This window comes from Bipolaris sorokiniana (genome assembly GCF_000338995.1).
Source record: "Bipolaris sorokiniana ND90Pr unplaced genomic scaffold COCSAscaffold_9, whole genome shotgun sequence".
NCBI classification, from domain to species: Eukaryota; Fungi; Ascomycota; class Dothideomycetes; order Pleosporales; family Pleosporaceae; genus Bipolaris; species Bipolaris sorokiniana.
The window spans coordinates 1,018,184-1,034,903 of record NW_006911903.1 but is presented as its reverse complement, the minus strand read 5'-3'; the positions used below and the strand labels follow the sequence as shown (position 1 = coordinate 1,034,903).

Here is a 16,720-nt window from a genome sequence, read left to right as displayed (position 1 = left end):
TCCAATGATCATCATGTGCACCGGGCTAGCTGTCATTGCATTTGGACATGATTAATTGTCCATGCATGGTCATGATTGGTATTTCCACAAGTGAAACACGGACGCCAAGCAACAGGTCCAGGGTCGCTGACACGCCCTACACTTTTGGACACGATTCTGTTGCGCAATCTTGGCCTCGAGCATAGCCATGTAATATTGCCCTTGAAGAGACAATCATGGCTACACGGTCGCAAGACGACTTGCACAGGACTGCAAGCTCAGATGCGGGTACCGACGAACGCACGCTTTACGACCACAGCTCCGACGAAGGCTACGATGGCAGGCCATCGGGTGAGCTATCCCAGAACGACCACGATATACTAGACTCGGAAGATGAGCGCGAAAAGCTCCTCACACAAAACCAGGGGAAGAAAGGCTTCTTGGGCCGCAAAGGCTCAGGTGTCAAGGTTGGGAAATGGGTCAAGGAGAAGGCGAAAGCGCGCAGGAAAGGCAGCAAGGAGGAGTCCAGCGCCCTCATGTATGACATGGAGGAGGGCACCGGGGCCTCGAGCACCAGCTTCATACCGAGAAATTCAGAGAGCGACGAACGACGGTTGCTTGCGAATGAATCGCAGCGAAGGGTAAGTTGGGTGAACACCTCTGTATGCACCCTGAAAACTAATAATGGTGTAGGCACGGAGAAAGGGCATATACCGTCGGATATGCATATACATAGCCATAGTTGTTCTTTTCGTCGTCCTCCTCGCAACTGCATACAACCTATCTACCCCGCAAGATGTCAAAGACGCTGCCGCCCTGGTATCGAATGGTACTTCGCTATTTGCGCCTACCACAATCCTCATATCTCTCGATGGCTTTCGCGCCGATTTTCTGTACCGCAACCTTACGCCCACACTCAATCAGTTTGTACGAGAGGGCATATCGCCCAAGTACATGCTACCTAGCTTCCCCAGTGTGACCTTTCCAAACCATTATACGCTCGCGACTGGCCTGTATCCTGAAGCGCATGGGATTGTATCCAACACATTCTGGGACCCAGAGCTCAAGGAGGAGTTCTACTACACACATCCTGCGCAAAGCCTGCAGTCGCACTGGTGGGGAGGTGAGCCCCTATGGGTGACGGCAGAGAAACAGAATGCCCGGGCAGCAGTACATATGTGGCCAGGTTCCGAGGCCCACATTCAGGATCAGAAAATTGCATATGTTGACAAATACAACGGTTCGGAAATTCTATCCAGGAAAGTAGATCGTATCATGGGTTTACTTGATCTACCCGGTCCCAAGGATATCGGTGCGACTGCACTTACACCTCGACCCCAGCTCATTGCTGCGTACGTTCCCGACGTAGATGGTGATGGTCACACATATGGTCCCAACAGTACGGAGATCCGGGAAACCATCACACGAGTTGATACCATGATGGGAGACGTTTTCAAAGGCCTCCAGGAGCGAAACCTCACAAACATTGTCAACGTGGTAGTGGTGTCTGACCACGGCATGGCAACAACCGATGCCACTCGTCTTATTCAACTTGAAGACCTTGTTGACCCTGCAGAGCTCTCGCACACTGATGGCTGGCCTCTCTACGGTCTCCGGCCCAAAGACCCTTCTGCTGTCCATCGCATATACAATCAAATCAAAAACCGTACTGCCGAAAATCCCAATATCGAGGTTTATCTCCGCGATGAGAACATGCCAGAACGATACCATTTTAGCAAGAACAAACGCATAGCTCCGCTCTGGCTAGTACCCAAGACGGGCTGGGCAATCGTTACGAAAGACCATTGGGACGTTGAAGAAGGCCTAAAGAATCACGAGGTCTATCATCCTCGGGGTCTACACGGCTACGACCACGAGCACCCGCTTATGCGCGCCATTTTCATAGCTAGAGGCCCAGCATTCCCGCATGAACCGGGTAGCCAGATGGAACCATTCCGTAAGTACCAGTATCCATCGAACGTGGGACTTGTAAGCAAAGAAACACATCCGCTAACAACACCCAACAGAAAACATCGAACTCTACAACATAATCTGCGACTCGATCAAACTCCAGCCCGCCCCCAACAACGGCACTCTGCGTCTCCCCCTCAAACCAATCGGTCTGCACAACGACAACAACGATTCCACAAACACATCTGAAAACGAAACCCCTGAAGACCCCGTAACCTCCTACACCCTAACCCCCTCATCCACCCCTTCTTCCTCTTCCTTACACCTCCTCCCCTCCACGAACCTCGCCGCCATGCCCTCCTCCTCCCTCCTCGACCCCCTCTCCAGCATCACCTCTTCCGCATCCGGTCTCGACACGGGAGCTACACTGGAAAACGAAGCTCCGCCTACACGACCTACGCCTCCTAGTACTCCTACTGGGGGTTCAGCGGATAAAGGAAAAGGGGACGAGGGTAAAGAAGGGGATGAGGGAGGGGACAAGGAGAAGGGAGAGGAGAGTTGGTGGGAGTGGTTGACGCATAAGGCGGATGGGATTGAGGAGTGGGTTGATCAGTTTATTCAGGATCATGTTAAGGGGGGGAATGATGGTGAGAAGGATGGGAAGGGGGAGTAGATTGGGGTTGTTTTTTCTCTCTTCTTGCCCCGCTTTTTTGCTTTCCTTGAATAGGAAAGGGGTTTTGGTTAGACACGGCGTTTTTCTCTTGGAGCAAAGGATGGATATCATACAATTGGTTTGTTTATTTTTTTGTCTTTCTCTTTTGGTAGCTTCTTTTTTTTCGATTTTGTTACTTCATGTATACCCAATTACATACAGGTAGAATTTGGAAACTGATTAGGGACTTTTTTTTTTGCCAATAAACACAAGACTGTCTGTCATATGGAATAAGGCGATTCATTGTATCGTAAAAGGTATCATTCATTTCGTTTATATAAATTAAGAAGGTAGGTTTGACAGAAGATCTACATGATATCGCACTTTGAGGGCAGTCCGCAAGGACCCTCCTTGTCCTTTTCGGTCTTTTGCTGAGGTTGTGATGAAGTTGCAGCAGCAGGAGCAGCAGTAGCAGCAGGAGTGCTAGAAGCCTTGTCCGCTGGCGCAGGTGTAGTGCCATTACTCGTAGCGGTCGTAGTTTCTACCGCCTTCTTTTCGCCTGCAGTACCATCATCTAGTCACTGGTGAGCCTTGGCAACGGCCTCGTAGAAGGCCTTGCCTTGGGCAGCGGCAACCCTCAGCTCGAGCTCAGAGGGCTGGCGGGAGCCGTCACCGCCGGCAAAGGTACCAGCGCCCCAGGCGGAGCCACCGTGAACCTCGTTCAGATTGGCAAGGTCGGCTGAGAAAATGTTAGCTTTTTTTCGCGCCATCAAGTAAGAATATGTCTGTCAAACTTACCGAATGTGGTCTTGTAGCCCAATGGCACGTAGATGAAGCCGTGGTGGGCGAGGGTGCTCATGGCAGCCAAGCAGGTGCTCTCCTGGCCACCACCCTGAGTACCGGTGGAGACGAAGAGACCAGCGTACTTGCCCCAGAAGCTTCCTTGCTGCCATTGCTTGCCAGTCCTGTCCCAGAAAGCCTTGAACTGGGCGGGGAAGTTTCCGTAACGGGTAGGGATACCGAAGAGGATACCGTCGAACTCCTCGAGGACAGAGGGGTCCTCAAGGACGGGGACATCGGCAGCCTTGGGGCCGGCGTACATCTTCTCGAGGACTTCCTGGGGAAGGGTCTCGGCGACCCTGTGTTATTGTTAGACCATGTTGTACTCGGAGTAGAGCGTGGGAAGGTTGCAATTGAGGGGGTGCTAGGATATGGAATGTTGTGGAATATCGGAAGATACATACTGGAAGAGCTTGGCGTCACCACCAGCCTCCTGGATACCCTTCAGCTCAGCATCGGCCTGGAATTGCAGTTAGTGATGTTGTTCTCTTTCTCGGTACCACCAGGGTGCTCCACGGCAGCTTGCATGCCGCGACAGTGTCAACATACCAGCTTCTTGATGTGGCCGTACATGGAGTAGTAGACAATTGCAATCTTGGGCGCCATCTTGAATAGCTAGGGGTATCAAACAGTGTAGAGAGAAGTAATAGAGCGGAAGAATTGGGATAAAGCTGCAGATGAAGCTCAAGGAGAGGGGCAAGCCTTGCATCTTATAGCTGTTAGCCCAGACAGCATGCGCCAGCACGCAAAACATGGCAGCATACCCGCTAACCCTCATATCCGATCCCCATCTCTCCCTACATGACATGATGCAAGCTGGATGTGCCCACGCCGGTCCAATCGTCGCACCTGTACCCCCGTCCACAGAGCCAAACTTTGCCGTTATCAGACCAGCCGATTCCACAGAGCATTGCAAACGCGCAGCGACGCCCCTCCATACCTATCCCAGGCGGGTATAGTGCGTTCCCACTTTTATCCCCAGCGCAGTAGCGTCAGTAGCGTCATGGATCCATTTTTCTTCTGCCTGAATTCTCGATTACATGACTGCTTGGTAAGGATTTGAAAGTCTGTCAACATCGCGCAGGTCTCCATCCGATAACCGCCCCTCCCCAAAAAAAAACCCCCAATGCACCGCTGCTACCGGACCTCCGGCATGAAATGGTCCGAGACACTGCGGATACATTCCGAACATTGGTCATCAGCAAACACCCTTATGTTATCGCTGTTGGTGGTGCTGCGGCGTTGCATACACACCGATGTATAACAGTGGTTGTGCTAAGAATGGGCGCACGGCTAAGCTCCAGATAGAGCAAATGGCGACCGCTCGAGGACTAGAGGAGAGCTTACTGTTGGCTGTGTAAGCACGGAGGGGCATCCCGTACCTTGGGCTTTTCCGTCTTGAGACAAGCAGCTTGGAAGGCTGCAATTGCGGGGGCTGATGATCGCCAAGGCGGGAGGGGGAAAGGCGTGCGGTGAAGATTCTGATAAGGCTGTCAGGCCTTTTTAAAATTTTCCAACGACACGTCGTCATTGCTTTTCATAGCCGTGGAAACTTTCCCGCAGATGGGGCGCAATATGCACATATACAAAGGGCAGTTGGAACCAAAAGTGCACACGTAGAAACTTTGTTCATTACAGTACAATGGTATCCGGTTATGAACGCTACAACGCTAACAAGCAAAAAAACAGACTGCCGACGCTTAAATGCAAATTCGCTGAAAACCGCTTTTTTGAAGACAGAAACCCATGCCTTTGTAGTCAAATTTTTCAAACCCTTTGAAATGCATGAATCGAATATGGCTGCTTCAGCCTGGTATCTCTCCTGGCTCCAGGCCTGCCGCTCATGCATATGATCGTTATGTCGTAAAACAAGTTGTAGTAATGGTATACAGAAGAAAGGAAGACGATCGCTTGTTGGTCGGATGATGCACATTCAAGTCTGAATGGAATGAAGCCTCCTGTGGACGCCAGCCAGGAACTCGGCCTCGTGAATGCGCTGGAACTGCGCCTCTTCCTCTTTTCCGTACAGACCGGTGCTTCCGTAGGGCCCCTTTCCGCTGAACTCGACGTTCTGCGGCCAGTATCCCTCGGACGAAATCTGGGCCAAGGAAAAGTCGCCGTGCACGGCCTGGAAGCCTGGCTCGAAGATGCAGTCTGCGAAGAAGAGCTCAATGTAGAGCTCGCGAGGAATGGCGCTCTCAGCGCGGAGCCGGATGAAGCGGCGCGCTTGCTCCAGTAGCTTCTGCAGGGCGTCGGTAGCCTCGTGGGTAGAGCGACCGTGCTCATGCTCGCACAAATGCAGGGCACGAACTTGCAAGTCACCCGCAAACTTGGCATCCTGGTTGGAGAAGAGGTGGGAGCACACAGATGGGAGAGAGATGGACAGGGTCTCCAGCTTTGGGCAGTTGCGGAAGGTATCGCAAAGATGCTCGCTGTCACTTGGGGAGCCAGGGTGTGGGTGCCAGAAACCATCCTGTGATCGCGGGCTGTGCTCCAAAACGCGGAGTGTCTGGCGAGAAGCCTTGACAATCGCCATAACACCATCAATGGTGATGGACGAGTTGCAGGTCAGGTGGAACTCCTCGAGCTGAGTGGCAGTGCGAGCAATGGCGAACAGGTCATTGTCGGTGATGGGCATGAACGATGTGTCGCCGAAAATCTTCAAACGGCGCAGTTGGCTAAAGTTGACCGACTGGAGGGGCTCTAGATCGACGAGGTTGTCCTTGTCGGCTGCTTGCTGCGATGTGGGATCGACACACTGCAGCTCTAGAGACTGGAGTGACTTGCCGCTACCTGTCAACATGGCTCGCCAGGCCTTGGCATCCACGTGCCTAATAGTGGTCCACGGAATAGAAAGGGAGGTAAGGTTAACACAGTTCGTCAAGCAGTCGAAAATAAGGCGGTCGGTCTCGGCGGTGTAGAAGCCATGGACCCACATGCGCTTGATCTTGGAAGCTACTTGGGGGTAGTCGTTGCAAATCTTGACTGTCCGCTTAAGGGAAGCGAATGGGTCACGGTACACAGCCGTACCAGTTGGACGGTCAATGAGCTCGTAAAGCGGGTAGCTTTCTCGCCTATTGGAGAGCTCAGCCCATCGCTGGATATGGTTAGCATGGTAGGACTAAGTGAAAGCTTGGGATGTTGCTTACCTCTCCACCCTTCCAGCGGCGAATGTAGACATCCTTGATCGAGTGCTCCAAAGCCCACTCATGCCACGTCCAGCAGACGGAACGGAGTGTGGCAGTGGCATCCCACTTGAGAAGCTCTGGGGGAACGGGGCCCCTCACATAGCGCTGGAGCTTGGCCCTCTCTAGTGGCAATGGCGCTTGCTGTAGTCCAAAGGTATATGTTGGACCTTCGCGGACATTGGCTTTGGTAACCTCGTGGAGGATCTGAGAAAGGATTTCGTACGGGAAGTCGTTGATGTTCATTGAATGTGCGGCAAGGGCAAGGTGGGTCGATGTCGCTGTGGTACAAGGTGCGTGTGTAGTACAAGTGGCGTGGTTGGTGGTGAGTAGTGCAGTTGGAGAGGCGTAGGTTGGCTTGATATATAAAGCAAGAGAGGAGGCAGCCCGTGAGTCTTATAGTCGCCACCAGTGACGGGCGAGCAGAGATTTATTCAGACAGTTAACACCAGGCACCGTGGTACGGAGTTAGTCAAAGGCGAAGACTTCCCCAGCTTTGTGCAGCCGCGCCAAACAAGCCGGACGGTGGGCCGAGACGGCTACAAGCCAGCAGGAGTGAATGGTTCCACAGCACAGGCGCAGGCGCACCAATGAGGGGGCGCGCAGAGCAGTTTGGAGGCTCGGTTCTCTTTACGTCACAGTGGCTTGGCGCGTCGGATGGGCTGGGGCGGCGATTCAACGCTCAAATTTGGCTTCACGTGGGCCAGGCCTTTGCGTTTCGATTACCCCCAGGAAATTCAATCCGCAGGCCACCTGACCTCGCATGACACATCAAAATCCTCGGACGAGCCCCCTCGTGCCTGCCTCCAGCCTGCGACCTGCGACCTGCGACCTGCGACCTGCATTGCTCACCACGCCGCCCACCTGCTGCCGATGCCGATGCATGCCGTCCGTCCTTGGTAGTCGGATTCGTCACGAAGCCGCCTCCTCCTCCTCCTCCTCCTCCTCGCTCTCACCACCTCCAAGCCTGTGGCGTCCTTTCCTTGTCCGCCTCGTCATCTCCTGTATCTCCGCCTCGCTCCGCCAAAAAAGCACCACCATCGTGATTGCTTCACCCTGTACTTACCATTCACACCGTATTTCCATCTCCGTGTCAAGACTCGCCTGTTCAATAAATGCACAGATGTCCACGTTTTCTTAGCCTCGCGCTTTTCCCCCGTCTCCTGACGATGCCATGCCTCGTGGACCCCCTTAACCCTCCTGTCTGCAGAATCTTCACGATGCATGGACACTCTCTTCCATTGACACGTATACATCCCCTCGCTTGCATCAGTTGAAGCCTAGCCTCGTCGCCATCGTGCTCGACCTGGGCTGATTTGGCAATTTCTTACGTCTTCAAAACTTCCCCGCCATGCACCTTCTCCACAGTCATGAATTATACCCCTTACGGGAACTACTTTAGCTCACCACTTGAACCGACGACACTCGCACCCATACTCCAAGACAATCACAGGTGTACGCCGCTCTGTCACTCACGCCACTGACTACATAGACGCGTCGATGCAATTCCGAGCACGTCAGGGTCGAAGGCAATTACGCACGCCAACGCGCATAGCAGACCGGTTGCTGCATTTGCCTGTGCCTCTTGACAACATCAACCACCATTCCCCCAGGCATGGGCAATTCATTCTTCTGGTTTCTATGAGCTAAGGATTGACGCTACCCCGCAAAACATCTCGGCCCCCGAGTGGTACCGTGTCTGGGTCTGTCCTACTTGGGGCTACCAGACCCGCGACCTAGCCGCGGCAGGAACATTCCGCTTCCAATCACGTCTTGGATTTTTACCTTTTTTCTTAGCACGGGCTTGTCCTGTTCATCTGTTTAGCGCATAGTACTATACCCTGAAAGTCACCGGGGCTGTACAACTCAGCTGACCCCGTCTTCTGAGCCCAGAGCCGCAACACCACCGAGAGGATCGTGCCTTTTTGCTTTTGTCTCCGCCGTCGACACTGGCGAAGCTGACGACGTGCTCGTTTCAGCGGGTGGATCCCGCCTCATGTGCTGGATGCCGTATCCGTGCTTGTTGGCTTGTTGGCCGGTGCGGGAGGGCCAGCTGCACCACTCAATGGTCAGGCGTGTCAATCTAACCCAACTTCGGGTCCGCGTAATCAATGCAGTCTGCGGTCGCCCTTGGAGAGACGATCCTTGTCTTTCACCACTACAGGACTGTGTTAACTTTAGCCTGTTAAGTCTTCTGGTGCTCTCGAGTATTTGAACCACCCGAGGCAACCTTCCGTAATGATTTGGCACCATCCATCACCCAACAGGGCTGACGACACATATCCACGGCATGGTGCAATACGAATCCTCCCCCACCATACAAAGGGGGTTTCTTTACGAGGAAGCTTACTTTTAGGTAACTGTCCCGTGCCAATGGTAAGATGGAAAGCCCAGCACTACAGTACCATGGTGCTGCACGGCTCTAGGCATGACGGGAATTCCGTCCACTAGTAGCACTGTGTGAGGTGACGGTGCAACACGAGATGGCATCCAGCAAAACCATTGGTGACTACGCAATCCCGCATACCATAGTTTTTACTATCCTTATTTCCGAGTCTACCGGTGAAACGACATACGGACATCATTTCTCAGAAAAGCAATACGTCACTGAGCAAAAGTCGCAAGAATCAATCAATATTTGGGTATCTTATCCATCTCGAAAAAACAAACAAACAAGCATGCTTGTACTACCAGCCCCCTCTTCTTATTCGTCTTCCTCGTCTCTCAATCTAGCCATGCTGTGCCTAGCCTACCGTCTCCGCATAGCGTTACTCTCAACATTGTTTGCGTGCGCGAGCAGATATTTACAGCACGTGAGCGTGTATTTGCACGCCTTTGTCCATCCTTCGTCCTTGTTGAGCGCCAGCTTGATACTCTGATCATGAATCCGATCCTTGCGTATCTCGTACGGCATCTTGACGCCCCCGCCGCCCCCGCTACCGGGAGGCCCCACGCCGCTAGCATTCGGAGGAGCTTGGTTTTCAACGAATTCGCCCAACTGCTTGAGGCATTCGAGGAAAGCCACCATGGCTGCGTCGAACTTGCGGTGCAGGAAACCAAAGTTGATGGGGAAATCTCCCGACGAGTACAGTTCTAGACGCTGTTTGGATATCTGTGGGGATGAAGCTGCAGTCGCTGTAGATGCATGTTGATGTCTTGTTGTTGACTCGGCGGCCGAGGCCCCTCCTTTGGCCTCTATGCGCGTAATAGTTGATGTGGAGCCCATAGGACAAAGCTCATAGCCGTCGAATTTGTAGCCTAGACGCTCTGCTAGAGTAGCGAGTAGCAGACAGGTCTGACCCCATGCGGCGTTGATTTCAGGCCAGTCGACATACGGGTTTGGTAGCCGTCCGAGGCGCAGACCGTTGATGGTGGCAAAGTGGTTGTCGTGCGTGATGTTGAAAGAATCATTGTAGACGCTTCTTCTCTGCAGCTGGTTCAGCACCTGGGCATCGTGAGCATACCTTGTGGCTAAAGCGTCGCGCTCGTTCTGGAACTCGGTCAAGGTCGTGTTGAAAGCGTTTCTGCTCTTCCAGAACTCGTTCTCTTCTTGATCCAGTATCCGCGCTTCTGCTTCCAAGGCAGCAATCTGATTGTCTAGTTCTGCCTTTTCGGCCTCGAGGTTCTCAAGCTGAGTAATGGCGGTGCTTTCGGCCTTCTTGGCTGCTTTGAGCGCTGCTTCGGCGGCTTTGACTTCTTCAGCGCTCGGCACGTCGGTGTTGGCGCGCCGGAGGAAGTCTACGTATGCGTCGCGCTCTCGAGTTGCTACGCCAAGTCGTTTTTGTAGCCCATCTATAAGGATCTCAGTGCACTCTACGCATATCGGGTGGTCGATATCGGAGCGCGCCGATAGGATCTCGAACATGCGATTCGTCGTCTCGAGTCCATCTGCTAGACTCGCACCTCCCGCCGTGCCCAGACCATTCTTCGCGCCTTTCCGCTTTGTTTTATCGTTGCCATCAACCTTTGCGTAATCTGCTTGCGTCTTGCCGTTGGCATTTTGGACTGGTTCTGTAGAGGGTGGGTTGATCATCGACTCGGACATGTGTACGTCGACAAACGACATGGCGGGGTTCTGAGGGCCATTTGAGCTTCGTGATTGCGGTGCGCCTTGGATGTTGCGTCTATATGTAGGTGTCTTTGCATCTTTGATCGCATCTTGGTAGGTCTTGAGATGTTCTGGAGGGTTTGGAGGACGCGACTGGCGGTTTGGCGAGATCTTTGGAGCCTGAAGCTGACCTGAAACTACGGAGTCTATACCGCAATCAATATGAGAACAGGACCCAGAAAGAGCCCGGGGGTGGTTGTACCTGTCAACAGCTTGAAGGCAGCCGGGTTGAGCTGGTCAATAGAAGCATCGATGTCTATGGGTGTCCGGCACTTCTGACAGGCCAAGCTGGCTAATTTTGTGTCGTTTGGCATAATGTCATGAGAGGTGGACCTTCATGCTGCTATGAAGGTGAGGTATTAAGGCGCTGTAGGAGGTGGATGACGATGCGGCGGTTCGTGGTTGGAGATCACCTGCAGACGGGTGGGGCTTCCCCGGCCGCCGCTAAGGTATGCTGGCGCCGACGCGTCCCAGCCATTGTCAGCTTTCGCGTCGGACCAATTAGTGCTTCGTCGCAAATCCTCGCAAACAACCCCCGCCCTTCACCAGCCCACCATCTCCATCGTACCTCGGTCGAGGCCGCCGCTCCTTTCTCACACATCCTAAAGCGCGCATTCATACACCATGGAGCCACCGGCGAAGCGCATGCGCATCTGGCAGTCTGTCGAAGTGGATGAGGAGGACGCCGAGTACATCAAGGCGAAGCAGAAACAACAACAAAAATTCAAGGGCCGACTCGAGTCGATATTTGAGAAATATGGAAACATGCATGAGTCAATGAGCGACGAAATTGATATGGCAACCAACAGAGTCGTGGTGGACAGAGGGCATTTGCGGAGACTGAAGCGCCAGGTCGGTCGGAGGGAGAATATGTTGTTGGACACTCTCGGCTTGGCTGTAGGGAAGGAGTCGAGAAATAAGGGTGAAGAGGAGGATGAGGAGGATGAGGAGAATTCGGAAGATGAACTGGCACCTACGCAGCCGGTGAAGTCAAAAGATAAGGAGCCTGAACTGGACGGACAACAAACCAGAATGCCAGATGCGCATTCCCCACGCAGCGATATTATTCCGTCAATTCCACAGCATTCAAATACCCCAGCGACTTCAATACCGCAATTCAACACAATGGAACCTCCCAATACGCCGAATCCAAATCCGACCCCGAACCTCCTACCGCTTGTTCAGTTTCCACAAACTCCCGCCGGACAGCAGGCGCAGGCTACATTCTATATGACTCTGACACAGGGAATTGGTGAAGTTATCCAGAAAGCTATGGCACAGTCCGGTCTCCTGCCGCCCAACTTTTCTACTCCATTCGCAAGCGTTGCTCCGCCACCGACTACGCCGATGATCACCACAGCCGATAAGATCGCACCCGCCACGGACCCAAAATGGTTCTTCCCACCTCTGTCTGCTGCACCAAGACAGGATCCAGTGGCTCAATCCAGCCCTATTCCCACTCGTAGAGTAGCTGCGGCAGCTGAGCAAGCCGACCAACCAGTCGTTACTTCGTTACCACGTGAGCATGAAGGAGAGCTATCAGCAGAATCGATCCCTCTGGTCGAAGAAGCCGCTCCCTCAGTTTCTCGTGCAAGGTTACAGGAGAGCTCACCCATTACACATCGCCGTACCAGTCCGCGCGTTGAGATTCAGAAACGCCGCATTCGTGCTACTAGAAAATATCATTTCACACCAGAAGATGACGCATACATAAGCAGAAGAAAAATGATAGACCACTCATCATGGGTTGCTATCAAGGAAAGCCAGGAAAAATGGAAAGACTGGCCCGCAAGTGCGATCAGCAGGCGATGGGCTGTGATTAAGGATCAAAACCTGCATCTGCAATCGCTAGTTGTAGCTGACTCGAGTGATAACGCCCATGGCACCGATAATGAACTGGATGAGCAAGTAGAGACTCCTGTGACGCAGTCCCACCATCTGCCAACTCCCAGCTCATCCGAACATGAAGACAGTCATAGGGAAGCCACCGAACCAACACAAGCTTTCAAGGGTTTTTCCTCTAGCGCATATTATGACGACGACGAACGTGAACTACTGTCTCTAGCTGGTTCAGATGCAGAAGAAGAGGGAGAAGAGGAAAACGAGGGAGAAGAGGGAGAAGGAGAAGACCATGAAATTCCCTGCGACGAAGAAATACCAGACGCCCTACCAGAAGACAGCATAATACCCTCTATAGAAACGACAACCATGATCGACGAAGACGACTTACAACGAGACCTACTCGAAAGCCTAGCCATGTACGAAGCCACCATCACACCCCCGCGCCAAACATCAATCCATATAAAACCTGAACCAATATCACCATCCGCACTCACCACGCAACAAGAACCCGCACTCACTCGACGCTCAGAAACGATCCCAGACACACCCATGGTCAACGATGATACCAACGACTCCACACCCCACCAACCACCTACACCTATAGCCACAGCCTCGCCTCTCCTCTGCCAAATCTGCAACCGCACCTTCAAAACACCCCAAACCCTCGCCCGCCACCTGTCAAACCCCAGAAACACTCACACACATCCCGCACCACCACTACCACTAACACCATCTCGCAAACGCAGCATCTCCTTAGACCTCATATCCTCCACCACCACCATTCCCAACGACAACGACGATCTCCTCCCCCCAACAACCCCCCGCATCAAACGCGAACCCAGTACCGACTCTCCCAGCTTCTTCGTCTCGACGTTTCAAACGCCCAGAGCAGCGGAGAGGAGAAATAGCAGTTGTGGGTCTGGTTCGTTGTCTACGTCGAGGATTGATCGGAGGGCGCACGTTAAGCAGTTGAAGCAGTGTTGGAAGGGGGTTGGTGGGACGCCCGTGGCGTCTGGGTCGAAGGAGAAGGGGAAGGGGAAGGGGAGGAGGAGTTTGGGGGGGTTAGTGGGTGGGAGGAAGAGAGTGTGGGTTGAGGAGAGTGAGGAGAGGGATGAGCTTTGTTTTTGAGGAGAAGTGGGGGATGGGGGCAAGTTTGTAGAGTAATGTGTATTTTTTTGGGAGGGGGAGGCTATGTGAATTTCATGACTTGCTTTTTATTTGATTGACTTGTCGTGCCTTCTTCTAACTTACATACATGGGTTTATGTGAATCAAATCTTTTACCATTTCTCTACTTCACAAACATTCTTACCTTTCACTGCCAGACCTTCTTTGCCTCTTCCAGATCATTCCCTAATACTCCCAACTTCTTCAATGTACCCAAACTACGGTATTTGAATCGAAACACGGCATACGGCTTCTCCAGGCTATCCACATACTCTGGTCTCGCTATCGCATGGCCGTAGGGAATGGGTGTGCTGGTTCGGACGACGTGCGCTGTTCCCTTTTTAGAAGCTGCGGCGGCTGTGATGGCGGATGGCAACGAAGGAGAAGGCAAGAGGGATGCAGGTGGAGGTGGTGGAGGAAAATACCAGTGGGGTTTTGGAGGTTGAGCTCGGGACCTGGTAGGGGATTTGGAACTTTTGTAGCGACGGGGAGTAGTGGTATGGTCAGATTGCTTGTTTTTCATGTCCTTTTCGTCCTTTTCTTCCTGAATAGCAGGCCGGGGCTCATTGTTCCCCTTCATCCCGTCGTTTTTCTGTTCTTTGCCCAAACTCATTTCAAGGACACCTTTTAGCTCTTGAAGGGCCGAGGAGTCCTTTTTCTTAGATTTCGCTTTTTTTGTTCCGGATGGCGCGTTCGGCTTGATAACACCCTGCCATCCTGTAGGTTCTGGGTTCTTACGATCAGTAGGCGGAGTAGTCCATTTAATATCCCCATCGTCGTCATCGGAAGATGAGTACCAGGCGTTCTTATATTGAGTCTTGGGCTTTTCAGTTTCCCAGGTGGAATCTTGAGGCGTGGCAATGGCCCAGGAATACACCCTGTTGCTGCCCCAAGTAGATGAGGTTGTGGAATGACGATCCTTTTCACCGGCACCAATAGTGTTCCATGTATATTCCTTCGCAGATGGTGCACATCGAGCTGGAAATATGCTACTGGTATTTTTTACGGCCGCAGGCCAAGCTGGAACTCCTGATGCAGAAGCAACCGCATCAGCGTGTCCGCTTGTTCGTCTTGACTGTTTATGCGTTGGGAGCGCGATATTTGGGCGACTTTGAACATCTGGTATCACTCGCGTGATTGTAGAAGGAGCATGTATCTGTTCAGAATCCATGCGCTTCAAGTTTTCAGCACAAAGTGGATACCGAGAAGAAGTTCGTTCATGATAAAATTGCGTAGACTTCGAGGAACGGACACGACTCTTTGATCTCTTTCGCGGAGTGTGTATATGACTTCGAGAATGTGACGGTTGTATCGTGTTGTCTGAGCTGCTGGACGAACTAGTACAGTACGAGGGTGAAGCACTCCCTGCCCATCTTCTGCGTTCCAACAAAGTTTCATTATCTCTCTTGCGAGGTCTAGATCGTGACTTGGAACGTGACTGATGCTTTCTTGATGTATGTGTAGATCGCTGCCGAGGATGTATATATGAAGATGCTCGGGAAGCTATCTGAGCATTAAAGTGAGGAGCTGCAGTTGTGGCAAGTGGTATCTCCAACTGGCTCGAATCCTTCCACTCCCTTCCTCTACTCGTCTCCCAAGTTTCATCAGTATCCCAAGAATCTGACGGAGTTTCTTCGTGGGAACGCCACTCATTGACATACCCGGAGGTTTCTGTCTCCCACAAATGCTCTTCGTTCTGATTTGTGTGGGCTCCCATTTTGCTCTTTGTCTCAAGCTGGCCCCACCCACTTTGTGACTGAACCCAATCTGATGCACGGTCACTGCGCTTATTACGTTTGGATGGTGACGCCTTGAAGGAATGAGGTACCTGCACAGGCCCAGTGCGTGGAGATTCTGGCCATGCACCAGGGGCCTGGCTTGTCTTGTCTTCTTTCTGCGATGTGTGGTCTGAATCTCTGTCATGTCGTGCAGACTGGGCTTCTGCCCGTCGTGACTCCTCTACACCCTGTTTGACTGCCGCCTTCAATACGTTTTTCAGCCACGCAGGATCAACACCACTTGTTTCCGGGGTTGTAGCCCTATTATTGCCGCGATGAGTAAGTTTTCTATCGGGTGGAATAGGTCCACTGCCATATTGAAACCCCGAAGGAGGAAGGCTTTCTAAGTGTCGTGTTCGCGGGCTGATCGCTTCCGAGTACCGAGAGCCGGACTTTGAGTGACGTGTGATGGATACTCTAGAAGGTTTGTCCCGTACAGGGAGAGTGTTGTGTTGAATATGTGTCTTGGAGCTCTCATGACTCTGCAGTGTTTCGGCGTACGGCGCGCGATATGACGCCCAAGGCGCTGGTGGGCCAGATATATTGTGGGAAATATTGAAAAACGGTCCGCGGTCATCGTACGTGGATCGATTGTGGGAGCTTGGTGAGTCTCTTAAGCTAAAGCGATGGTCAGGCCAGTCACCAGCGCCGTCCAAGTTGATCGCCAAAGCAGATTTCGCGTCTCGACTGCCAGCACATCGCAGCACCACGACTTCGATACATCCTGTGCTGTCAAGAGCGGCCGGTGGGTGGAGGTTTGACGCATCATCCGCAGATGCTGCAACTAGTCAGTCACTGTCACGGAAGCACACCATATCGAAACTCACCAATATCCAAATTATCAAAAGTCCATTCGCGCGCAATCATGGACCCATCCTTCTGTCTCTCCTCTTTTTGGCGTACCCTGAAGTCCACCAAAGAGCGACTGTCCGACGGTTTTCTGAGCTTGATATCTTGCCTGTTGCGATTGCACTGGTAGACGCCGTCGACGTAGACAAAGATGGCGATTCCCGGCGCGATGAATGTGTTGGATGTGAGGTGAATTGAGAAGGATTGCGGCTGGTTGGGTACAGGCACGAATGTCTCTACGAAGCCGTCGCCGTAAGTGGTACCGTACTCTGGTAATACGTGTTGGGTTTGCGATAGTTCAATGCTGCAGTTGAGGTCCTTCAACGACGGCATTTTGAAGAAGAGATGTTTCGAGGGTTGTCGCGGGGTGTTCGTTTGCCGCTGAACGGGGCAAAGTCTTTGGTGTTACT

The 16,720-nt window shown here is 52.6% G+C and overlaps 6 protein-coding genes across 6 annotated transcripts; 2 read left to right on the top strand and 4 right to left on the bottom strand.

Moving 5' to 3' along the window:
- Nucleotides 1-98: 98 nt before the first annotated feature.
- Nucleotides 99-2,766, top strand: COCSADRAFT_120120 (uncharacterized protein). The gene is made up of 3 exons (XM_007703153.1): nt 99-620; nt 673-1,936; nt 2,007-2,766. Exons 1-3 carry the CDS (start codon nt 216-218, stop codon nt 2,561-2,563), a joined length of 2,226 nt encoding a protein of 741 aa, XP_007701343.1. The 5' UTR covers nt 99-215; the 3' UTR covers nt 2,564-2,766.
- A 95-nt stretch (nt 2,767-2,861) lies between these two features.
- On the bottom strand, nt 2,862-4,103 carry COCSADRAFT_145223 (uncharacterized protein). Its single transcript, XM_007703152.1, has 4 exons — nt 3,932-4,103; nt 3,787-3,842; nt 3,341-3,681; nt 2,862-3,281 (listed from the first exon to the last, which is right to left on the bottom strand). Exons 1-4 carry the CDS (start codon nt 3,986-3,988, stop codon nt 3,121-3,123), a joined length of 615 nt encoding a protein of 204 aa, XP_007701342.1. The 5' UTR covers nt 3,989-4,103; the 3' UTR covers nt 2,862-3,120.
- An 884-nt stretch (nt 4,104-4,987) lies between these two features.
- COCSADRAFT_191328 (uncharacterized protein) lies at nt 4,988-7,020 on the bottom strand. The gene is made up of 2 exons (XM_007703151.1): nt 6,532-7,020; nt 4,988-6,479 (listed from the first exon to the last, which is right to left on the bottom strand). The coding sequence occupies exons 1-2, from the start codon at nt 6,811-6,813 to the stop codon at nt 5,316-5,318; spliced, it is 1,446 nt and encodes a 481-aa protein (XP_007701341.1). The 5' UTR covers nt 6,814-7,020; the 3' UTR covers nt 4,988-5,315.
- A 2,160-nt stretch (nt 7,021-9,180) lies between these two features.
- Nucleotides 9,181-11,031, bottom strand: COCSADRAFT_37959 (uncharacterized protein). The gene is made up of 2 exons (XM_007702847.1): nt 10,878-11,031; nt 9,181-10,821 (listed from the first exon to the last, which is right to left on the bottom strand). Exons 1-2 carry the CDS (start codon nt 10,987-10,989, stop codon nt 9,317-9,319), a joined length of 1,617 nt encoding a protein of 538 aa, XP_007701037.1. The 5' UTR covers nt 10,990-11,031; the 3' UTR covers nt 9,181-9,316.
- A 150-nt stretch (nt 11,032-11,181) lies between these two features.
- COCSADRAFT_145213 (uncharacterized protein) lies at nt 11,182-13,798 on the top strand. Its single transcript, XM_007703150.1, has 2 exons — nt 11,182-12,175; nt 12,212-13,798. The coding sequence occupies exons 1-2, from the start codon at nt 11,300-11,302 to the stop codon at nt 13,643-13,645; spliced, it is 2,310 nt and encodes a 769-aa protein (XP_007701340.1). The 5' UTR covers nt 11,182-11,299; the 3' UTR covers nt 13,646-13,798.
- Nucleotides 13,799-13,831: 33 nt separating this feature from the next.
- Nucleotides 13,832-16,643, bottom strand: COCSADRAFT_93019 (uncharacterized protein; the record flags this gene model as incomplete). The annotated part of the gene is made up of 2 exons (XM_007703149.1): nt 13,832-16,239; nt 16,289-16,643. The coding sequence occupies 2 exons, from the start codon at nt 16,641-16,643 to the stop codon at nt 13,832-13,834; spliced, it is 2,763 nt and encodes a 920-aa protein (XP_007701339.1).
- Nucleotides 16,644-16,720: the final 77 nt, after the last annotated feature.

Excerpts from the sequence above, each read along its gene's own strand:
- COCSADRAFT_120120 (XM_007703153.1), top strand. The coding sequence starts at position 216 with ATGGCTACACGGTCGCAAGACGACTTGCACAGGACTGCAAGCTCAGAT. Across the intron at positions 621-672 it reads CGAATGAATCGCAGCGAAGG|GCACGGAGAAAGGGCATATA; the intron begins GTAAGTTGGGTG and ends ATAATGGTGTAG. Across the intron at positions 1,937-2,006 it reads TAGCCAGATGGAACCATTCC|AAAACATCGAACTCTACAAC; the intron begins GTAAGTACCAGT and ends AACACCCAACAG.
- COCSADRAFT_145223 (XM_007703152.1), bottom strand. The coding sequence starts at position 3,988 with ATGGCGCCCAAGATTGCAATTGTCTACTACTCCATGTACGGCCACATC. Across the intron at positions 3,682-3,786 it reads GGTGACGCCAAGCTCTTCCA|GGTCGCCGAGACCCTTCCCC; the intron begins GTATGTATCTTC and ends ACAATAACACAG. Across the intron at positions 3,282-3,340 it reads GGGCTACAAGACCACATTCG|CCGACCTTGCCAATCTGAAC; the intron begins GTAAGTTTGACA and ends ACATTTTCTCAG.
- COCSADRAFT_191328 (XM_007703151.1), bottom strand. The coding sequence starts at position 6,813 with ATGAACATCAACGACTTCCCGTACGAAATCCTTTCTCAGATCCTCCAC. Across the intron at positions 6,480-6,531 it reads GCCGCTGGAAGGGTGGAGAG|CGATGGGCTGAGCTCTCCAA; the intron begins GTAAGCAACATC and ends AACCATATCCAG.
- COCSADRAFT_37959 (XM_007702847.1), bottom strand. The coding sequence starts at position 10,989 with ATGCCAAACGACACAAAATTAGCCAGCTTGGCCTGTCAGAAGTGCCGG. Across the intron at positions 10,822-10,877 it reads TGCCTTCAAGCTGTTGACAG|ACTCCGTAGTTTCAGGTCAG; the intron begins GTACAACCACCC and ends ATTGCGGTATAG.
- COCSADRAFT_145213 (XM_007703150.1), top strand. The coding sequence starts at position 11,300 with ATGGAGCCACCGGCGAAGCGCATGCGCATCTGGCAGTCTGTCGAAGTG. Across the intron at positions 12,176-12,211 it reads CTGAGCAAGCCGACCAACCA|CTATCAGCAGAATCGATCCC; the intron begins GTCGTTACTTCG and ends CATGAAGGAGAG.